We start from the raw sequence: 24,240 nt of genomic DNA, 5'->3' as shown, positions 1-24,240 counted from the left end.
ACATGAGGACATGTTACATTAGGATAGACCCTTAACCCAATGACTGTGTCTTTATGAAAGAAGTGAGAGGGAGATTTGGATCTAGAGACACAGACACACAGAGGGAAGATGGATGTGTAAAGATGGAGCCAGAGATCGGAGTGATGCATCTACAAACCAGGGAATGCCAAGGATTGCTGGCAACCACCAGAAGCTAGGAAGAGGCAGGAACAAATCTTACGGAGCACCTTTAGAGGGAGCAAGGCCCTGCACCTTGATTTCAGGCTTCTAGCCTCTAGAACTCTGAGAGAATAAACTTTTGTTGTTTTAAGTCACCGTATTTGCAGTAATTTGGTATGGCAACACCACAAAACTAATATAACCTACCAGGTACAAGTAGTAACCTCCAAGTTGTAATAACCTGAATGTCTCCAGACATTGTTAAATATCCCCTGGGCAGGGTGCAAGGAAGAAATCACCTCTAGTTGAGAACCATTAAACAAAATCTAAGTCCCATCAAAGAATAACCTAGTGGGTGAAACATTTAAAAAACCCACAGTCTCTAGAAAGAGCAGAAATCCTAGTTTTATTTGGCATAAGTTTCACTGTTAAAATATCTTAATGACCCAGGTGGCGCTAGTTTGAAACATTAGTTTCCACACTGCCCTTCAAAATATATTTTATTGCAAAAATCATATTTTAAAGAAAAGGTCAATTTATTTGCATTGCTATGTGACCAAGTTTTAAAAATAGTTTTACAAGGCTGTGTAAAAGTACACATTGCTTTTGTCATTAGGCTTTTTAATTGTTCTTTAATTTTTTTTAAACTAATCTAAAAATGACCTTCTTGTCCAATAGTTCCCATGTATATAAAAAAATATGAGTTCCCTATCTAGACTGTTACCTGTCCCTGACTTAGAAAGTCTGACTTATAAATGTTCCCATCAGGAATTTATTTTCTTGCCAAAACTTCTTTCCTCTTCTTTTCTTGACAAACTCACTCTGGAGTATAGTGTCTAGGAATCAAGGTAGCCATATTCCCCTTCTCTTCTTTTACTCCTGCCGCTAGAACAGGGGATAGGGATCCTATATTCCTAGAGCCCAGCGGTAGAACTCTTAAATGTATTGTTTACAAGCAGTATTGGTAATTAGATATTTTAATGCTATAGTTCAGCTATATCATGGCTTAAATGGCTTTTACAATTTGGTGTGGGATCTCATGGTTATGTATATTGATAGTGCTGCTTCCATGGGGAAATATATTCTGAGTTTGAAACCTCTGTTTTATAAATAGTATATGTTATCCATTCCTAGGTTGTGTTTCTGTAATTGGGTTGCACATTTATATTGCTATTTATCAGAACACTAAAACTAAGACTTATTAAAATAATTTTAATTATACATGTTGATAGCAGTCAATACATTATGTGGATGAGAGAGAGAAAGACGGAATGGTATTTATCCTAATAGCTGTTTCTTATACCTTTCTTCAAATGATGTCCAGACCTTTCCAAGATTTTAAAATATAAGAGATTTGCGGGGCGGATGTTAGAGAAAATGCTTATTCTTAAATAGAGGTATAGTTGAACTGATTTTCTGACTTAAAAGCAAATCTTAAAACCCAGTGCATTTTTTTAGTGTTTATCTTTTTTTTTCTTCCCAATTTACTTCAATTAAATAGGGCCCCATTTAAACTAGTGAAAATGTTACCTTAATATTAAATATAAATTATAGCATGTTTATTTCATTTAAAATGTTAATAGCATAATTATAAACCCTTCTAGGAATGTCTATTTTAAAATGTAATATGTTAAAGATATCTAAGTGGAGATCATTTTGCGATTTCCCATGAAACAATATAGGTGAAAATTAGGATGTTACACAGTTCTTTGATGCAACACCCTCATGCCCCATAGCCCAAGTAGAGGGAGAAAAATCTTTTAATCTCTGTCACAACTACTAAAAGCTACTCTTTTATGTTGGCATTTTGGCCACTACCTGTAAAGGAATGCCGAGTGGAAAATTTCCAGCAATGATTAATAGAGTGAGTATGATAACTTAAGGAATGCGTGTTATGATCTTGGCACCATCACTCAATATCCAGCTTTTCTGATCCTCCCTTCTCTATGAAATGAAACCCCAAGTAACAAGTCAGTGGCAGAACTTGGACCAGGATACAAATCCCTGACTCTCCATTCTGTACTTCTTTTTGTGACTCAGCCTAATCCTTTCAGGGAAGTATTCAAACCACATCTGCCTGAATCTCCTGCCAGTTTCCTTTAAACACTAACATCAGCTGCATCAGCCTCCTGCCAGCTGTCCTCCTACTGAAAGCAATAAGGTTTACATTCTCACTTTTTTGATTAAAAAATATCTTGGCTAAACAATGAACTTCTCACTTTACTATTCTAACACCTTCTGCAGACTGCCCTGCTCTTGTACTCAAGACTCTTAAAGGAACTTTTCCCAAGACAAAAATCACAACAGTTATACATGCCCTTTTGCACTTGGGGCTTCTTCAGTGGAGTCTGGAGCCTGATCATGAATGCTTTAAAGGCAATAGCAAGTTAGGATACAGGTGGTGGCTGGATTATAGATGTCTGTTTGTATTTTTAATACACGAGTTGGCAATTGGAAGTGGTCACAACAGTTAGTATATTCTGGAACTATCCAAATTTTCCTCCTCTTGAAGCTTGGTTTTTCCTTTTCCTCCTATTCCTTCAACTTTCATAAGCTTATATTTTGCCCAAGCCAAGCCTAGACCCCCCTTTTCTCTCCTTGTTCTAATGTAGGTCCTAGGGGGACCCATCCATCCACATCCTGTTGATGCAAAATGGGAAGATAACCCCAGCCTCAGAGCTCATGTCCTTGGCATTATCTCCAGCTCTGTTCTACCTCCAGAGTCCTTCAAAGATGTAGATCACACTTCATACTCTGTAGCTCACATACCAACTTGTATACACCACATAGGCTAGTTACAGTCAAGATTATAAATGGGTGCTACTCTGAAATTTTAATGACTCTCAATCACAAATTGTGGGCCTAAACCAACATTATTATGATCCATGTAGCCCTCCAGGAACCAAGTTTACTCAGCTTCATATTCCTTATTGGCATCAAGCATGTATGCTGTATATGTTCACTTATTTAAGTGAAATGAGAATCAGAATGACAGCATTTTTTTCAGCTTATGTCATCCTTACTGTTGCCGATACTGTGATTAAGAATAATGATAATGATAATAAATGTCAGACCATCTCAAAAGGGTTATGAGCTTATTTCAGGGATAAAAAGCGTGGTGAAGATCTTCATGACGGCATTCTGCCCTGCAATAGGCTAGGCCAAGAAAAAAGGTCTCCCAAGCAAAGGAAGCAAAGATATCAAAGCTTATGTTTGCAAGCTTCACAGAACAGATGATAGAGTAGAACAGGTCTTTCTTTCCCATCTGCCGTTCCCAGATGCTGCTCCCTCCTGGCTTCCTGTCCAGAAGGGAACAGCATCTGCCTTGATCTTCCTGAGGTATTTTCTCTTTAATGCAACCTGTAAGTGAGCTATGCCCAATAATAGAAAAAAAGTATTTTCATATTGATAGGTGACTTTTTGGCAATGTGTGTGTGTGCGCTTGAGAGAGAGTGACAGAGAGAGAGAATAGGAATGAATGAATATTAGGTGTGGGTGGAGGAGAAGTTTTGTATTCCCGACAGCCTAGTGAGAAACTCAGGGCATATTTTCCTAAATAATCACTGTCAGAGGGTAGTATGATTTAGGTATGTTATTTGTTAAAGGATTATTTTATGGGAAAGTGCATCCCACCTTCCAAGACTGTATTAGAAGTGATCAAAGCTCTGGAACATGGCTTAATTGGAGAGCTAGGTTCTGTGAGGTAGATTTTTTTATTAGGCAATATTGAAAAGCTGTGTGTAAGCTGAAGCAACAAAAATGATCACTTCCTTTGATAACATGTTTCATACATATAAGAAAAGTAAAGAACTAGAAATCTAATCTTGCACTAGGAATAACTTTCTGAGCAGAGTGTTAAAAATGTGGTGTAAAAAAGGCCCAGCTTTAATTTAAAGTGAATGAAGGGTCTTAAGAATGCAGCCAAGTTTACAATGATGAGCCTTTCTCCTCTGACTTGTTTGGTAAAGTTGGGGTAGTTTTCGTGGGAGGTAAGGTCTGTGTCTTAAAGTCAAAGAAACAGTATCTAGTGTTAAAAAAAAAAAAAAAGAATCTTTGAGGAGAGTGGGACAGGTGGAAATGGAAACCTTGTTTCTTCGATGAAGGTTTTTGAAAGAAGAGATAAGTGACAGAGAAAAACGGAAAGTTGGTTTGGTAGAGGACACACTGGACTGTCACCGTAGCTGGAAAACAGAGCAGCACAGAATTTCCCTGTCCATCCATTTATGTCCTCTGTCCTGTAGCGCCCGGTGCACTCTCTCTTAGTCCTTTTTTATGCCCTTTATTTTGGTCTCTCTGTCCCTTTTTGTGCTCTCATCTTCTCTCTGCCTTTCTATGTCCTTTTTTCCCCCTGGCACTCTTATCTAATTTCTCCGTATCTTCATTTATGTTTTATAAAGAAACTACAAATTTTAGGATAAGGAAGGTTTTTTTTTTTTTTAAAGCCATTTGATGTAATCAATAGGGATTCTTCAGTAAGAAAAGAACATAGAAAAATTGGAAGTTTTGTTATATTTAATAGCTCAGTGTGTTTCTGAATGTCTGTGGAGCATGTAAGACCTAGTGAATCAGAGCTTCCTGAAAACATTATTTTTCATTAATAGTATACAATATACCATTTTAGCTGTTGTGAACTAGCTTTTAGACAGTCACTTAACCTTGATAATAATATGTAATCACATGTTCTTATTCTTACAGCTGCACCTTTCACAAGCCTACCTGTCCGGGAAGAAATGATGGCAAAATACTCTAACCTTTCCTTGGAGAGTCATAACATATCACTGACTGGTAAGTATATTGTGTTTCAAATAATATAATGCCAGATAATTTTTCTTTTTTAATTAAGTTACTGTATGAATTATGAAGTACTAAAGCCTGGTGCCAGTCTGGCGGGAGAGACACACCAGTACCTTATACAGTCATAACACAGTATGATGGGGTCCCGTGCGACCAGGCCGGCATGCCCTGTGTGAGGGAGGAGGCAGCCTTTCCAGGCATGGGGGTTAAATGCTCTCTAGAAGGAGGGAGCCTGGGACGAGAGGAGGGCTCATTTTGATGTGCAGATGCTCTTCGGTTTTCATCACACCTTGCTGGTACATCTGTTCAAACCACTGTTCACTGAGAGGAGAATTTATGTATCTGCTGGAAGGCCTTTAGGCAAAACAATTAAAGATGTCATCTATGACTGCTATGGAAAATCAAGCGAAGAATCCTGACATAAAACTCAAGTCTGCTTTCTCTTTTCACAGTTTTGGATTCCAGTATTTTAAAAGTAATCTCAGAGTTCTTTAAATGAGCAAGAGTAGTTATCTGTTTTAGCAACAATATTAAAAGTATAATTAGAATTTTAATCCTATTTATTAAGTCACTAATAAGTTTCATCCAATTATATGTCCAGGCTTTAACTGTCCTCTAGTTTAAGAACGGTTTCTCTATTTCTGTTTAATATGAATTAAAGGTGTGCCCCTCCCCCCAATCTGATACCAGTGGAATATTTGCAGTGAGTTTTCTGGTAGGAGAACATTTTTATGACTTTGTGCAACCCCTCTTTGTTCCCAGATGTCCCCATCCTAGTATTTGGGGCTTATTCCTACTTGTAAAAAGTAATTACAACACTCCTGTGTTGCTACTTCTTCTTTTACTTTTTGCACGTTCTAGTCGTTGGTTTCCTTTTTTAGGATGGAATGTTTCTTTAAGAGAGATTTATGTGAAAACGTAAGTTTGCAAATCCTTGGATTGGCCTGGTAATGCTGGCAGCAGCACACACGTCACTTATCCTGTGTAGCTGGAGCCCCGGGAAAAAAAGGGTCAGGTGCCCAAAGGGAGAGCAAAAATTGGACTTTTTAGTTGATGTCAGGTTGGTTATTTACTTAACCCATTTGGAGGGTTTCACTCCTAACCACTCTTTTATTCTGGTACCAGTATTCCTACAGTATTCATGAGAGCAGGTGTTCACAATTGTCCGTCACTCACCTTCAGCTCTGGCCTGATCAAACTTTAGTCAGGCTTTTCTCTTCCTCCCAGACCCCTGAACTTGGCATGCCCCAAGTCTGAGCAAGCAGTAAATGCATGACCACAGCCCAATCGTGCTGTCTGCTTCTACCCACCAGTTGCCTCATTTCTTCTCAAAAGTTCCTGCTAGCCTGCTTACCCCTACCTATAAAAGTCTTTTTCTATTTGACGGTGAGATACTTGTAGATCCAAAGCTTGGAACATTTTTCCCTATTGCAATAGACTTTTGGAATAAAGTCTCGCCTTATTTAAGTCTAGGTTTGTTTTTATTTGACAAAAGAAAAGATGTGACATTAATTTCGAAACACAGGATCTCTGAACTGTGACCCTTGTTGTTCTGTTTGCCTTCCCATCAAGAAGTTTGTTCTTAGGAACTGCCTTTATTGAAATATAGAATTTAAATCTGAAGACGTACTTATGCTTATTAGGAACCATTGGCTTTCTACTTACTGTTACCACCAAGGATTTTTAATCTACTTCATAAATAGAATGTTTTCATATTTTGTCATATCATTGTTTATTTGAAGTGTGCTTAACATTTCTGTGTTGTTACTTATTTTCTCTTTCCCTCTGGCCATTTTAGAAGTTGATCTCTCTGTTGGGAGAAAATTTTTTGTACAGAGATGCAAATGTAGTACATTAGTTGCAGATTTTGGACCAGCATGACAACTTTTGGCCCAGTTCATAGCACATTTACTCAAAGATGCTTGAGACTGGGAAACAGGTCCTGTGCCTTGGAGAGTGAAAAACATGACCTTTGATTCATGAAAGCCTAATTGTTTACTTGTTTTACGTTTTTAAAATACTGCTAATCATTTACTTAACAGACATATGGTATTGAGTATGTACCATGTATGTATTTCTACATATAACTTAGTTTAAACCTCATATGAACCCTAAGCAATGGGTACTATTACTATTTGCAGTTTGCAGATGAGGAAAAAGAGGCACAAAGAGATCAAGTGAACTAACCATGGTCACAGGTGGTAAGTTGGGAGTTTGATTTTGAACCCAGACTGTCTGGCACCAGGCGCCACGCTATTAACCATCATACTATGCAGCCTTTCTTAATGCCCAGTTACTCATTTCTTTCAGCAGTGTTATTAATACAATTATACCTATTTTAAGGAAACTTAGATTCGCTATGAGACTATGGAAAGAAGTTTCAAAAACAATGAAAACATAGGTATTTTGATTGCCCTTTGCTAAATAGGTTTGTCTTGGAAATTGCATTTGCTGAGATAATGGATATCTTTGTAAAAGTATAATTGACTTCACTAAGCATGAAGTGTTTTTTTTTTCCAGTTGTCTGATGTCACTGTCTTTCAAAAATTGATCTTTTAATAATGGACTATTTTAACATGACTGTGTTAGGTTTCCCAATGTCAATATTCAGAAGTCATTGTATTATAGCAATTAGAGAATTTCTTTATTGTTTTATTGTTTTCTTTCTCTGTGCATATTATAGTGTTTGGTGCCTCCATTAGTGTGTTATAGTTTAACCCAAGAGGTTAAAACCAAAGCATCAGCTGGCAGTTTTCTTGACTACCCTGGTAATGTTGGCATAGGCTCTCCCCACTGGCACACTTTATTTATCATTTTGAGATGTGAGAAGCTGGCCTGGTAAGGACCTCATGAGACAGGGAGGTAGACAAAGCAGGCATTGGAGCTACAGATACATATATTAAGGCATGGAGTAAAATTTGGGAAGATTAGTCAAGGTCAGGAATGGCAGCCATGTTGCTTAGACCAGCTAGACAAGAAGTTGTGTTAGGACCATTCAGATTCCTGGTTCAGGTGCCTGGTCAATCAGATTGAAAAAAGAAAAGAAGCGAGAGTCCCTTACATTTGGCTGCTCAGACACCTTGTTGCAGGGAAGATCCCAGAATGACTCCAATGAGGTGCACATGTTTAGGATGTTTCTCAGAAGCAGACCACCAGTTATCAAATCTTATGTAGACTGTAGATGTACAGGGAAAAAAAATGTGAATCCTAATATACACGGAGAGTGAAAGAGAAGGTAGAAGAGGGATTGCCCATAGTAACACAATTGGTAGTGGCGGTTAGCAACTTTTGTTTTACACTAGGGTTTCTCATTAGCGTAAATATTGACATTTTGGGTTGGATAACTCTTTGTTGCTGGAGTTGAGGGGAGCATGTTCAGGGCATTGTAGGATGTCCAGCAGCATCCTTGGCCTCTACCCACTAGATCTGAGTTTGTTTAAATTTTTTTCTATTGTAAACCATGAGCAATGAACACTTCTACATATCTCTTTCTGGGCATGGTTGTGTGTGTTCCTCTAGGATAATTGCCACAAGTAGAATTGCTGAATTAGAAACTATGCACATTTTAATTTTAATACATACTTGCAAACTGCCCTCCAAAGTAGCCTGACAATTCACCCCTTCCCCCTATCTGTATATTTGAGTATAATTTTCTCTAGATCCTGACTAACCTTGGTAGTATTAAACTCTTCACTTTTCTGAGTGTGAAAAACTGTACTATTATTGTTTTAATTTGCATCCTGGAGTTAGGCATACTTATATCTGTGTATGTTTATCTGTTAATACCCTTTATTCATTTTCCTATTGGGCTTATAAATTCTTCAATTTATGTAAATGAGACAGCTATACATTTTGAGTACTAATCTGTACTTTTTATAAAAGTTGCAAATGTTCTTTCTTGTCTTTAAAATTTTACATGGTGTTTTTTATTGTGTAGAAATTTCATTTACACATTTCTCCTAATATTTTCATAGGAGTTCTTAATAGGAGTTTTTAACCTTCAGTTTTTAAACCATTTAAAATACGGTTTTACGTATTGTGTGCGACAGAGCACTAACTTTATTACTATTTTACATAGATAGCTAATGTCCCAACATCCTTTACTGAACAGTTCTTTTTCCTACTGCTGTGAAATAGCACACTAATCGTATTCCAAATTCCCATATGCTATTCTGTCTCTCTACTGTTTCAATGTTTTTCAAACTTTTTATAGTGCTACACAAAGTAAGGAACAACTTACCTTGTAAACTGATGCACTACCATGCATGCACCCACACGTCAAGCAACACCCACACCTAATAGATGTGTTACACTTCGATAATTTCTCTTTTCTTACAACCCATTAAAAAACAAATCTGGTGGTAACTACTAAATTTATTTCCTGATCCACTAATAGTTTCTAACTTGCTTCTGAAAAATTCTGCTTATTTATTCCATTAATTTTCTAGGTGTTTTCTAGCAGCACTAACAAATTAATATTAATTTTTGAAACATTATACTTTATACTTTTCTTCTTTTTTTAAAGGTAACTTTTCCTATTTCCTGGACTTTTACCCTTTCATGTGGGTTTTTTGTTTGTAATTAAGTTCCATAAAAAATATTTTTTGGATTTTGACTGATTTTTCACTGAATCTATAGATTAATTTGGGGGAGAATTAGTATTTTTATGATACTCTATTGTCACCTGTGATGATCTAGATCTCATTTGACTTAGGGTATCTATTATAGTTAAAATTTTCCATATATATATAATTTTTAATCATTGTATATAATTAAGATGTACAACATGACTATATGGATATATATATATTACTACAGTCAAGCAAACTAATTAACATATCTTCTCACAGTTATCATTTTTTGTATGTGAAGAAAACACTTGAAATCTACTGTCTTAGCATATTTCCAGTGTTCAATACAGTATTAACATAACATACAGCAGGTGTTAATCATATTTATCATATTGTACATTACATCCCTAGTACTTATTTATCTTGTAACTGGAAGTTTGTACCTTTTGGCCACCATCCAGTTTCCCTTCCCCTCACCCCTGCCTCTGGTAACCACAGATCTGATCTCTTTTTCTATGAGTTTGTTTGTTTTTGAAGTATAATTGAGTCCACAACACTATGTTAGTTCCTGGAGCACATTATAGTGATTAGATATTGCTATATATTTCAAAATGATCACCAGTATAAGTATAGTTAAATCTATACCATCTGTCACCAGACAAATATGTTACATTATTATTGGCTATATTCCCAACGCTGTACATTTCATATTTGTGACTTATTCATTTTGTAACTAGAAGTTTATACCTCCTAATCTCCCTCACCTATTTCTCTCAACCCTATACTCACCTCCCCTCTGGCAGCCACCTGTTTGTTCTCTGTATCTGTGACTCTGTTTCTGTTTGCTTATGTTTGTTCATTTGTTTTTTAGATTCCACATATAAGTGAAATCATACAGTAATTATCTTTCTCTGTCTGACTTATTTCAGTTTGCATAATACCCTCTAGGTCATTCATGTTCTTGTAAATGGCAAGATTTCATTCTTTTTTTATGGCTGAGTAATATTCCATTTGTGTGTGTGTGTGTGTGTGTATGTGTATGTATGTGTGTGTGTATGTATGTATGTGTGTGTGTATGTATGTATGTGTATACACCACATCTTCTTCATCCATTCATCTATTAATGGGCACTTATGTTACTTCCATATCTTGGCAATTGTAAATAATGCTGCAGTGGACACAGGGGTGCACATATGTTTTTGAATTAGTGTTTTTGTTTTCTTCGGATAGATACCCAGGAGTGGAATTGCTGGATCATATGGTAATTCTATATATAATTTTTTTAGAAACTTCCATAGTGTTTTCTCTAAGGGGTGCACCAATTCACATTCCCACCAATAGTGCACAAGGGTTCCCTTTTCTCCACATCCTCACCAGTACTTGCTACTTATTGTCTTTGTGGCAATAGCCATTGTGACAGGTGTGAGGTGCTATCTCATTGTGCTTTTGATTTACATTTCCCTGATGTTGAGCATCTTTTCACATGCTTTTTGGCCATCTGTATGTCTCTTTGGAAGAATGTCTGTTCAGATCCTCTGCCCATTTTTTAATCAGGTTGTTTGTGTTTTTTCTTTTTTTTTTTTTAGAAGATGCTGGGGGTAGGAGTTTATTAATTAATTTATTTTTGCTGTGTTGCGTCTTCGTTTCTGTGCGAGAGCTTTCTCTAGTTGTGGCAAGCAGGGGCCACTCTTCATAGCGGTGCGTGGGCCTCTCACTATCGCGGCCTCTCTTGTTGCCGAGCACAGGCTCCAGACGCACAGGCTCCGTAGTTATGGCTCACGGGCCTAGTTGCTCCGCGGCATGTGGGATCCTCACCAACCAGGGCTTGAACCCGTGTCCCCTGCATTAGCAGGCAGATTCTCAACCACTGCACCACCAGGGAAGCCCCTGTTTGTGTTTTTGATGTTAAGAAAGGTCCATATACATTTTTTTTTAACATCTTTATTGGAGTATAACTGCTTTACGATGCTGTGTTAGTTTCTGCTTTATAACAAAGTGAATCAGTTATACATATACATATATCCCCATATCTCTTCCCCCTTGCATCTCCCTCCCTCCCACCCTCCCTACCCCACCCCTCTAGGTGGTCACAAAGCACCGAGCTGATCTCCCTGTGCTATGCGGCTGCTTCCCACTAGCTATCTATTTTACATTTGGTAGTGTATATATGTCCATGCCACTCTCTTTGTCCCAGCTTACCCTTAAAGTTTTAAGAGAGTATTTAGACAGAGGTAAATTACTGTATGATTTAAAGAACATTTTTTTTTAAATTCTTATTTTTCCTCCTTACTCACAAGGTAGCATATATATTTTTTAATTAATTAATTAATTTATGGCTGTGTTGAGTCTTCGTTTCTGCGCGAGGGCTTTCTCTAGTTGCGGCAAGTGGGGGCCACTCCTCATCGCAGTGTGCAGGCCTCTCACTATCGCGGCCTCTCTTGTTGCGGAGCAGAGGCTCCAGACGCGCAGGCTCAGTAGCTGTGGCTCACGGGCCCAGTTGCTCCGCGGCATGTGGGATCCTCCCGGACTAGGGCTTGAACCCGTGTCCCTTGCATTGGCAGGCAGATTCTCAACCACTGCGCCACCAGGGAAGCCCAGAACATTCTTTTTAGAAGTATAGTTCAGAAACCGAGCAAATGGGTATGGTCTTGGAAATGTAGATGTCATGGATGTTTTTTAACACTGTAAAACAGCAGAAATGCATTGCAGTTGTGGAGTTTTGGGGAAGTTGAAACATTGTCCATTGAGTTAAATGGACACCTTAGTTTTCTGGCTAACCAAAAAATATTTTAGTATTAGGGATAAAACTTTCTACGTATTTTTGATGCTTGTGATTTCCTGACAGGAAGGAAATCAGGCTGCAGAAGCACCAGCAAAGTATAAAAAACAGTGAGATAACAATTAGGGCTTGGAGGATGGCTTGGCAAGAGGAAAGGTTACATTGCAGTTTTAATAGAAGCATTTAGTTGAAAGTATGAATGTTTAAAATATGTTGATCAAGGAAAAAATATTTTTTCTTTTTCATTTATTTTGTATCTCTATGAAGTGATGGATGGTCCCTAAACTTACTGTGGTAATCATTTCACAAGGTATGTAAATCACAACATTATTCTGTACACCTTAAACTTATATAGGGCTGTATGTCACTTATATCTCAATTAAACTGGAAGAGAAAAAAAATTTAAATTAAAAAAATGATCACATCATCTATCATCACATTGCTAAATTATAAATTTGTTTCATCTTCTTTTAATGTTTTCTTTCATTTAAAATCTTGGTTCAGTAGTTTGAAAGTGATGAAGTTAATTTCACTGTCATGAGCGTTTCATATCTTTGAGAGTTGGTTGTGAGAATCTGGACTCAGTCACACCTAAATTTGAGATTCTCTGCTGTTATTATCTTGATGCATGATTTTGGGCAAGATAGTCGACCTCTCTTTGCCTCAATTTTCTCATCTATGAAATAGTGATGAGAATAATGGTACTTACCCCTTAGAACTGCTGTGAAGATTAAATGATATAATCAATGTATAACTTTTAGCAACATACATGATAACTTTTGTTATACTACCCAAATGAGATAAATTGTGAGGGAGGAAGTGTGTAATTATTCAGCAATTACTATATTACTAATACTTTTCTTATGATAGTTCATTTAATCCTTTCTACTATCTTACGAAATATGTATTGTCCCATTTCATAAATGGGGAAACTGAGATGTCCAATATAAATATACTTTGTTTTGCCCTGTAAGTAACCTCAGGCACAGAGCCCCTGACATTGGGCTGCTTTCTTGTGAAATGGGGGAATAATTCATATTCTAACTTAGGAGGCTCCAGTGAACCACATCACCAAGAAAAGCACGGTGCCCTGGAATCACCTTCTGGAATGTAAATATCTCTATACTGTTTCCTGCTAGGGGTGATAATGCAGCTACATCTCCCTGCCAGTTCTCCCCAGGAAAGTTTGTCATCAGCCTCATGAGGTGCCAAAGAAATAATGCCAGAGTCAAACAGCCTTTTCTGGGTGCTCTGACCGCTGGAGCCTCTTACAGCTCCGTGCCCTGGAACGAGGTCTGGGCCTTCTCATTCTGAGCAGGGGAACCCTGCACGAGTTAGACTTGGGTTGAGCAGCATCCAGCAGGAATCAGTGCAGCTCAGACCTAGGGAGGAGACTCACAGACGTCTACAAAGATTTTATTCCTGAAGCAGAGTTTTGCCAGATGTGAAAGAGTCTTTTGTAGAGTTGAGTGATGGTCCATCTACCACGTGTCCTAGGCATTTTGACCTCCTGAGGCCTCTTCTTTCTTTATAAGCTAAGCTTTCCTTTCATACACGAGGCAGGGAGATAAACCAAACCAGTTCAGTCTTCAAAGAAGCCATGCAGTACCAAAAAAAGGCTGTTAACTACTATGAGCAGAGACTGCAAAAATGCAGACCCCTCCACATGCATGGAATCGTGCAGTGTTTGTCCTTCTCTGGCTGCCTTATTTCATTGGGCCTGGTGTCCTTGGGGTTCATCCATGTTGTGGCATATTGCCAAATGAATTTCCTCCTTTTTAAAGGATGAGGGATGTTCCATTGTTTGTATATACCACATTGTTTTTGTCCATTCATCCATTGACGTTTGGGTTGTTTCCACATCTTGGCTATTGTAACATGATGTATCTAAAACAGTCAAATTCACAGAAACAAAGAATAGAGTGGTGGTTGCCAGGGGTTGGGGAGGGGTGGGAAATGGGGAGGTATTAGTCAAATGTCTAAGTTTCAGTTAAGCAAGGTGAATAAGTTCTAGAGATCTACTCTACAACATTGTGCCTACAGATAAGAGGGTAGGTCTCGTGTTACTACCACAAATTAAAAACAAAAAAAGTATCCTTTTTATTGGCAAATGAAAGGTATCTAATCAGAGTAGAATAATAATCTGAGTTTTACTTTAGAAGGACAACTTTGGTGTGTTAAAAAAAACATGTAGAGGAGGAGAAACTGTAGCCAAGAGAAGTTAGGAAGTCATTTTTCTCATCCTGGTGAAAGGTAATGAAGGTGTAGGGGAGGAAAAAGTTTTCCTTGACCCTCTTAGGGTCCCTAACTGGGTCTGAAAATTAAACTGACAAACATAGTTTAACAGGATTAAAGCATACAAATTAATTTAAGTTTTATGTGACACAGCATCCTTCATAAGGAGAGGAGGACCCAAAGAAACAGTTAAATCTGAGTATTTTTATGCTAGGCTTGATGAAGAGTGGAGAGTCGTGGGAGAATATGATAGATCAGAGAGTATGAGATAAGTGTAATAAACTGGGGGAAATTTAGCAAATCCTATTTGTTAGAATTCTTCTATGTGTCCCTTTTGTCTGTGGAGATAAGGATGCTCCTTTCCCCCAGGTATAGGGAAGGCACCTCTCCCATGAAGGTTTTATGACCTGTTTCAGGGGAGAAGCGCAGGGGGAATGTCAGAGTGACCTTTCTGCTTCTGCTATTTTCACAAACTCCTTCAGCTTAAGACATTTAGTATACCAAGGTGCCATATTTTGGGGGTAGCATGTTCTCAACCCCATCAAAGCCCTACAGTGAGAAGAGTTGGAGACAACTGAGCAAATCTGATTGACATTTCAGAGGTAAGAATCGACTGAATTCTACTGGATGTGATTTAATCTTAGGGGTCAGGAGAAGAGAAGGCTAATGCATCTCCCTCGGATATTTTGAGTTTGAAGAACCTCTGGGATATCGAGGTTTAGATGCTCAGTAGGCAACTGGAGCTATGGGCCTGGGGATCAAGAAGGAAGTCTTGAATGGAGCCAAGAGTTTTACAAATAAAGGATATTAGAAATAATAGTTGAATCCAATATGGGAGTGTCAAACAGAAAAGTAAAGAGACCAGAGAGCAAAGTCCCAAGGGAGACCAACATTTAGGGGTAGTTGGAAGAATTGGTGTGTGGCTAGCAGAATGTTAGGATCATGAAATAGAAGCAAAATAAAGGGAATTTCTAGGAGTAGGTAGTCTCTGGCAACATCTGATATTTCAGAGACATCAAACAAAACATGAGCTCTGAAAAGAGGTCATCATGTTAAATACGCCATCTTTAACCCAAGAGAAAGCACTTTCTGTAATGTGGTAAGATACTAGAATACGCTGTATTGAAATGAGAACATGGGTGAGGACAGAGACTGTGTGTAGAAAACTCTTAAGAAATTGGCTAACGAAGTAAATTTCTTTGACAGACAGGACGAAGTTTTAAGGCTATCATAGAGTTAAAGATGAAGTGAGGAAAATTTATAGAAAACAGAAGCTCAGAACCAAATACAGCAGATCTTGAAACATTTTCTCCTATTACTAGTACCTAGTATAATTTCTGCATGTACATATGCTGAAATGTATAAATCCCTTCAGTTTTACTGACTCAATTTTTTTTCCCTGTATAATTGTATTTTGTTAAGGTCTTCCCATAGCTAGGGTTTTTGTTTTGTTTTGTTTTCCTTTTTGGGCATAAAATTCAATTCAGCAATTTTAGAATTACACGAGCAGTTATTTCAAGCATGTGCTCACAAAGCACTTCACACTAGTTGTACTTCACTGTTGGCAAAACTTTGCACATAGTCATTGCTTAAGGAAGCATTTTTGTGAAGTTTTAAATGTAATTAAAAGTGATGTTATGCTATTTTAAGTTCTATTTTTTTTTCTTTCTACATTTTGGCTCTGCATTCTACTTTTAATGATACTATACTGTTGAGCGTGAGATGGGGAAATGTGTTTATATAATGCAGTGCCCTCTCCCAAACACAGCCCTTTCCTTCCCATTAAAAGTAACCATCACTGTTCTGATTTTTGTATAGTCACTTCCTTGCTTTTTAAAATTGTTTTATTACATAGGTGTACATTCCTGGGGCGCAGTGGTTAAGAATCCGCCTGCCAATGCAGGGGACACAGGTTCGAGCCCTGGTCTGGGAAGATCCCACATGCTGCAGAGCAACTAAGCCCGTGTGCCACAACTACTGAGCCTGTGCTCTAGAGCCCGCAAGCCAGAACTACTGAGCCCACGTGCCACAACTACTGAAGCCTGAGTGCCTAGAGCCCATGCTCTGCCCCCTTCCACTTTACTTTTTTTTTTTTTGGACAAGATTACTTCTTAGGTAGTGGGGTGTTCCTCCTCAGGAGACACACAATTCTGTTTTTGAGATGATTGCAGCAGTTGATGCAAAATGACTGGATTCATGATTCACCGGGGTTTCCTGCATCATTGTACTGTATTTCTATGATTTCTTCATTTATTTGCTGCAATTCTATAAAGAGAAAGTTATCTTCCTTTATTATTTGGTTACCAGTTGTACATTTAGTATAGGAAGAGCAGTGTGCTTACTTGATATTTTTTTATTTACCACTGTTCAAAATTTTAAAAAGCTGGCTCTAAGTTGGATATATATATCAATATCTATATCTACATATTTATATATAGATATATCACCTAATGGCTTTGTACTGATATTTCAAATGCAGTGAAAATTCAGAACTGCAAGATGTTTATTTAAATTCTTCTGTCTCACGACTGTATCTTTATCCCATCCCTACAAATTCTTAAGGAGTTAGAAGACTGGGAATGATAGAATTAGTATATCACACAAACCCACATTACACACTTTCTTGTAGTAACTACCAATAACATGATTACTGAAAGGAGTTGAAACAGTCACTCCTATCTCTCCTTACTAGTTTCTGTTTGTTTCTACAGTTGTACTGTTTCTACACTGTCAGAGCACATGGCACTTCTTTAAACAGTACTCTTCCCCCTATATCCTTGTCAGCTAGTGAGTTTAAGCAGATTAAGATCACAGCGTTAGGCTTTTGTGAGTCCATTACTATTGTAACAAAACTTTTCTTCAGCTGTGCCTATGAAAGAAAATAATAAAGGGAACTAAATATATGTTACAGAGGAATAATTCTTCAAAGGAATGTTACATTAGGAAACTGCTGATATAGCCCTATTGTTGATTATTTAAACTTCTTTATATCTTGGATTTCCCCTAAATGTAACTTTTACAACATCTTTTTGTTTGTTTGTTTTCTTTTGTGGTTAACAGAACATTCCAATATGCCAGTCGAAAAAAATATCACTTTAGAAAGACCTTCTAATATAGAACTCACATGCCAGTTCATGACATCTGGAGATTTGAATTCAGTAAATGTGACTTGGAGAAAAGGTGATGAACTACTTGAGAATAATTATCTCATCAATGCAACAGGAAGCATCCTGTATACCCAATACATGTGAGTAAACAAAATTTTAACCTGTATGGCTAGATGAAATTAAATTCTAAATATTTTCCTGACTGAGCATTCTTTCCTTTGCTGTCACTTGAATGTTATGCTAATATTCTAATTTGCACATTTACAAAATTTTTTTCATCTTTAAATTTTGATTAATGGCTGAGTCATTTTCATTAAGGAGAGTTTTTTGAGAACTAAGCCTGTATTAATAACTTAAATTATCTTTAGGTTCACCATCGTTAATAGCGAACAAATGGGAAGTTATTCTTGTTTCTTTGAGGAGAAAAAGGAACAAAGGGGCACATTTAATTTCAAAGGTCAGTACTAATAATTTGTAGAGTAATAACTTTAGCATTATATTCTTAGAATTCTAAATCCTCAAATTTGTTGGGAAGAAAATATCTAGTTTTTGTGCTGAAATAAATCTTTACCATTATGTAAAGGTCTTGGATCTTATGCCATCATCTAAAATCCTGTTGTGTTCACAAAATAATTGTTGTGGTAAAAAATAAACAAATAAATCCTCAAATTTTAAAATTATTATTACAATACTAAAAATACAGCTAAAAAAAAGGAATCATGTGCTTTCTATTGAATCATAAGTGGTGACCTTGAAAATGGAGCTTCACAGTGTCTTCCCAGTGCTCCCTCCCCCAGTTTAAAACACAGGTTTTAGTTTGAAAGACCAGGCTGCCACGTTATTTGTACCTCTCTTGTAGCAGTCTCTTGAATTTACTTATTTATTTAGCCCTCCAAACTCAGACCTTTTATAATACTCCTCTAGGTGTCTGAGTTATTGCACTCCTAGACTGTGAGAATATGCTTTGGTGTTCCATATCCGTGGCTCCAGGACTTGGGATTTCAGGAACCCATAAAATTTTAAAATAATTTGGAGATGCACAGAGGTTGCCTGCTTTTGATTTCATCAAGTAAGGACAAACCCCAGAATGTAATCCACAGTTCTCCCCCACAGGAAAAAATAAACTCAAAGTATTTTACTCTTACCATCATTAAACCAAAACTTTAAAGGTCTCAATCTCATAATAGAGACTAGTTGTTCAAGTTGGGTAATTATCTTCATGAAAAACCCATATTCTCTGATAGGTAAGTGAATATCACTGTCCCTGCTGGTATTTGGGAAATGCAGTCTGTTGCCATATTAACTATCTTGGGCTTTGCTTCACATTAATTTACCAGCACACATGAGAAATTGTTCTTTTTCCTAAAATTTGTGAAATCCAGCTAGCTGCTATGACAAAATACGAATTCTATCCCCAAAGTCCCATCAATAGCAGAATGGCCTGACTCATCGTTGCCATGATTTCAGATGGTCCCCTCCTTCATCCCTCCCTGTAGTCCCTCTGCACTCAGACTCATTTCCTTCCTGTGGTTTTATAAATATTCCTACTGGGTAAATATAATAAATCCTTGTATTTATGCACTTTGGTCTCTGCAGAGGCAGAAACTATTATCATCTTTTGATTATTTTGGTCATGTACATTCTCTTTTAACCTTCTTTCCTCCATTTGCCAAATTTAACCTAGTGAAGGATAGATATATCATATACATTTCCTTCCCTTATTCCTTTTCTTACCTTCCCTTTTCTTTTTCTTTCCTCAGTCTTTTTCTCTTGCCCCCGCCTTGCCATCCTAATGAACTAACAGATACTAAACACATGGACACACATACACACACACAAACACACAATCCTAGTACGCATTTTATGTGTCTCCTTTAAATGTGTAAAGAAGGCCTACAGGTCTTGAGGAAATACTCATCAAATCTTGAGGCTCAAAGTGCCTCCAGGAGATTCAACTTTAAAAATTGCTTTTTCCCCTCTTCTAAATAGCACTGTTTTCTAGAAATATGTACTAGTTCAAAGTTTAAATATCGAATATATTACATTTTTTCTTATTAGCACTGTTATGATAAATTACTTAAATTATTACTTGGAAGTCATCATTCTAGTCTCTAATGTGAAGATTAACAGAAGCATTTTAGTTTTCAGTGTACTAATAAATTTAATGCCAAGTAGTCTTAAAGAAGGCCTCTTGATCTGTATCTATTTTGAGTAACTAGGTTGATGCTGGCTGGTGTCAGAAGCACCTACACAAGGTCTAGGTTTGAAATCAAGTGCTTGAGGAATGCAAAGAGCCACTGAATATTTACATTTTTGCTTTTTATAGTTTTCTTAAAGCAGTTTAGTTCAGTTTATTTGTTTTAAATGCCCACTTAACAATGTAACTTTTAAGTATGTACTATATCTTAAAGATTTTTATATAATTAATAAGTTGGGCCCTTCCAGATTTTCTTTGGTAAAATAATAATTCTCTTTAATTTATCTAAGTTGAATATTGCTTGGAGGAATCATTTCATTTGAGTACAATTTAAAGGCATCTGCAGAACAATTCATATTATAGTTATTATTTAATTAGATCTTATAAGGCTTCTAGAATAGTATATATATATTTTTTACAAATATCCTATTTTACTCTTTCTCCACATGGATTGCTTACGGCTTTTCCTAAGAAGAGGATTATCTTTTCAACTGAGCGTGGATGAAAAGCCTGTTTTATCCTCCCTTTAAAATTGAGCCAAAAAAAAAAAAATTCTGCTATTGATCACACGAGTCAACTAAAGTGCGTGAGCCTGAGTCCTCAGAACAATTTATCAGCAAAGTCCCTCCTTCTGCCTTTATGGGAACTGGTTGATTTATTACTACAAGATTATAAAAGGGCCTTAACATCACTGATTAGTACAGTGTGGAAAACCCTGCTGACTTTGTGTGTTTGGCTGTTGATGACAGTATAGGGGAGAAAGCAAAAGTCACACTGGAAGCTTGCAACTGCTAATGTCACTGACTGCCTTTCACCAAGAAAGATGGGTGATGGTCTGCAATGTATTTTAGTAGTAGGTCAAATATTCTGAGGTAGATGCTGAAAATTTCTATAATAACCATCAATGTTAAAATCTCTTAGTAAAAAGATGCAGAAACTTAGTTGGTAAAGCATAAGGAATAGGACGTAGAACTTCTTGGAAGACATGGTGAGATTCTGATAGTACCAAGTGCTATGAAACCTGCCTTGACCCAGCCATCTGTCCTCACTGGGAAGCATCCAAGGAGTCAAATGGAAGAGCATAGTAATAGAATCAGTTTGAACTTAAGCTTCAAACGCCAGTGCTGAAACCTAGTTAGCTGTCTTTGACTATATGGAAGAATCTTTTTCCTAATTTGATAACACCTAAACATCCTTGAGCCAAAAATGACACAGGCTAATGTTTTCTAGTCCATAAATATGCAAATATAAATCTCTAAGATTTACAACTCCATAGGGTTTTCACTTTCACTGAGTAGTTCCTAAACCTCACCTTCCTAGACACGAGTCTGAATTAGCAATTTCACCATCTTTAAACTTGAATTCTTTCAACCCCAAGATTTTGTGTGTCCTACTTTATCCAGAGTTCCAAAGGGTCAAAAGGACACATTAGACTGCTCTATCACTGTCCTCCTATTCATAAATATTTCTAAATATAAGCAGAAGCCCAGAACCAACTGTTACCTCTGGAGAAGTTTGAACAAATTAATGTTCCACTGTTATCAGCCATATAAAGCATAATAGAGCAGTGTTTAATGTCATCTTGGCCATTAGTTTACGGCATAGTCAAGGAAACAGAAGAGATGAAAAGAAAATAGAATGTGGGTTTTGTTTCTCTGTGGCATCCCTCAGTCACTGTCAGTTATCTGCTGTCTGTACCCAAATCTTAACATTTAACTGGGATGGTTTAATAGCATACCCATGTGTTCCTCACCCAAACCTCAAAATACCCAAGATTTTCTTGAAAAGCACCCTTCAGCTACCAGTTATGCTTCCCAAGCCTGTGCCTCTTAGAGGCTTACTGCAGACCATTGTATCTTCTGGCATGTTTCCCCCCTCAAATGTTACCTTTCTTCTACTTTTGATTCTTAGCTTGTGGGTGGATTTCAATATTTTGATCATATTTCAACACATATTTCCCTGCTGAAGCATGATTTCCAGAAAGAAGCATGCTGAAATTGAGAAACAGGATAGATATCTGGGAGATCCATAAGCTGGGAAAGCAGAAACTTGCCCTTAACTAGTGCTCAACAAAACCAGTTTTGCGGTCTGCCTTCAAAGCAGTGTTTGTTTTAAGGTGAGCCTAGCCTGGCTCTAGAAGTACTGCACCAGAGCCACACTATCAATAAGCAGTGCCAAATATGTACATGTTGTATCTCTCCATGTGGAACTCAAGAAGGGTGGCTCTGCTCCATTGGAGGTTTGGAAGGAAACTTGTGGCTTCAGAAAAAAATCCCTGTTTTAGCCAAGCTCAAATCTCTACTTAATCTGCAGGCCTTTAGTTGAGGCCTCTCCTAAAGTAGGGTTGATCTTTCCAAGTGGGACTTTATCCCTCAAGTGCTTCTGTGTTCTCATACTTCATTTAGTAATAAAACCACACCAGATGCTGGGAATATTGGAATGAAGTATGATTAGAAAGTGCTATTAAGCCAATAGTGTTTTGTCAGTAGACCCAAGAACAACTCCATTCTCACCTGGTCCAATCATTCCTCTTCACAACAAATCTCAAATGTGTAAATATACACAAAACAGAGACACCAAAGAAAAGTAACATCTTATTATTGGCCAGCCTTGGCCACAAACCTCGCTATAATCCTTAGATGGCTTCCTTTTTTCTCAGTTAGGTCTTACTAACCTTAAACCAAAGCAGAGTCATCTATTCTTTCACAGTCCAAGCTCAATTTGGTACTTACTACTCTAGATAGGAGGATATACCCATCTGAACCAGAAGACACATGCTGAGCATGAGGCTGAGTTATTTATATCTCCAAATCCCCAGCCCTAGAAAACAAGACCCAATCTGTGCCCTGGAATATGACCAATCCAGGACTAACTTCCTCTCTAGGACTGGAAAACTGGAGGGTTGAATGAGAGGAGGGAATTTAATACCGAGATCACCAAGGACTTCTGTCCAGACCACTGCCCAGACTTCTGCTGCCTTTGCCTCCAGTGTCTAGTGAGAAAACTAGCTCTACCATAAGAGAAATGAAACAAAATATGTTCTGTGGCTCAGCCTAATTTAGGCCTTTAACATTTTGACATTTAAACTTATTGTCTTGTTTTTCAGGAACTTAAAATATAGTTGTTATGGTAATATCTCAGTACGTATGGTCAACCTTTTCTCTTTGATCCTAGAGTTGCTTCCACTTTTCTTATATTGGTTCCTCCATTAGAGTGCTGTCTGGGTCTACAAATGGCCCTGAAGGGGTAGCTGCAGACTGAGGAAATTGAACCAAACTAATTTTTATTATAAAAAACTTTTATCATAAAAACATGTGTATATTATTTAAAAATTTAGCTCATGGTGTATCAAATTATTACTTGCTTTATTCTTGCCTTTTCTTATTAAATCCAGTATGTGGTGAATGGGCTGTTTCCTTTTTATTCTTAGGTTTTATAATAATATGTAAAGTACTATTCCATTTGTTCTTTCTGCTCCATATACTACATAGGTCTGGAAACAATAATTTCTTTTTAACTTTTAACCAATTTCATTTCTTTTTATGGTAAGGAGCCGTAATTAGGTCCCCTGATTGAAATTGTTCTAATTTATACTTAAATTGTAATCCTTATACAAACTTTTTTTTTTTTGCTCACAACTCACACATACATACTGTATTTTATTTTTACAAGAGATAAATAAACTGACACCAAGCATTGTAAATGGATGACCACCACAAAAGCAACAGTGATTTCAAATATCACACACGAAACACACTAATACTATGTCATAATATTGACATTCAGTCCAGTAATCCTCCACTGTAACAGCTCCTTTACTTTGCAGTGAAAATTGATTTGTATTTTTTTTTACCTCTGAGTCCTTGTGGGATTTTTTTTTAATTCAAACAGAAAGTAACAAAAATTATAATCATCCTCATCAGTTCACTCAGTTCCATGTAATTTTTTTTCATCTTGATCTTTTGTTAGCACTTTTATGAATTCATCAGTTTTCCATTAGAGTTCTGAAAATGCTTATTCATTCAGTTCAGCAGTATAGTCAGTTACCAGAAACCTGTACTTGTCAGTCTTTTCCATGAATTCCTTGAATATGAAACCCTTTTATAGGAACATTTTTGAAAAGCATCAGAGTACACCCAGAACTGTCTGTAAATGACAAAAGACTTAAAAATGACCACGGTTAAAGATTTGATGAAAGTTCATAATAATGCAATTGACAAGGAAATTTAGTTATTTCTGAGATATACATTTTAAAGTAATAACTAGAATTATGACTTATAACATTATACCAGAACATATAAGATTTTTAGAAATTTCATGTAATGTCTGAAACATTTATATTAACATATTTCCATACAAATAACCCAAAGAAAGTTTAGTATTAGTTGTTTTTTTGTT

The 24,240-nt window shown here is 37.0% G+C and overlaps 1 protein-coding gene across 2 annotated transcripts in view; it reads left to right on the top strand.

The window, feature by feature from the left end:
- EMB (embigin) overlaps positions 1–24,240 on the top strand; it is a 42,564-nt gene that overhangs the window by 6,133 nt on the left and 12,191 nt on the right. Inside the window, exons 1-4 of one of the 2 annotated variants that reach the window (XM_081233897.1) lie at positions 4,922–4,944; positions 7,095–7,154; positions 17,599–17,785; positions 18,014–18,102. In XM_081233897.1, coding sequence (XP_081090023.1) covers positions 7,142–7,154; positions 17,599–17,785; positions 18,014–18,102 — 289 coding nt within the window. In that variant the 5' untranslated portion in view covers positions 4,922–4,944; positions 7,095–7,141. Of the gene's footprint in view, positions 1–4,854; positions 4,945–7,094; positions 7,155–17,598; positions 17,786–18,013; positions 18,103–24,240 lie in introns of those variants that run through there. The other variant, XM_081233896.1, reaches the window with a different exon arrangement.

This window comes from Mesoplodon bidens, assembly GCF_964165515.1.
Source record: "Mesoplodon bidens genome assembly, chromosome: 4".
Taxonomy (NCBI): domain Eukaryota; kingdom Metazoa; phylum Chordata; class Mammalia; order Artiodactyla; family Ziphiidae; genus Mesoplodon; species Mesoplodon bidens.
This window is presented reverse-complemented; position numbering and strand designations above follow the sequence as displayed.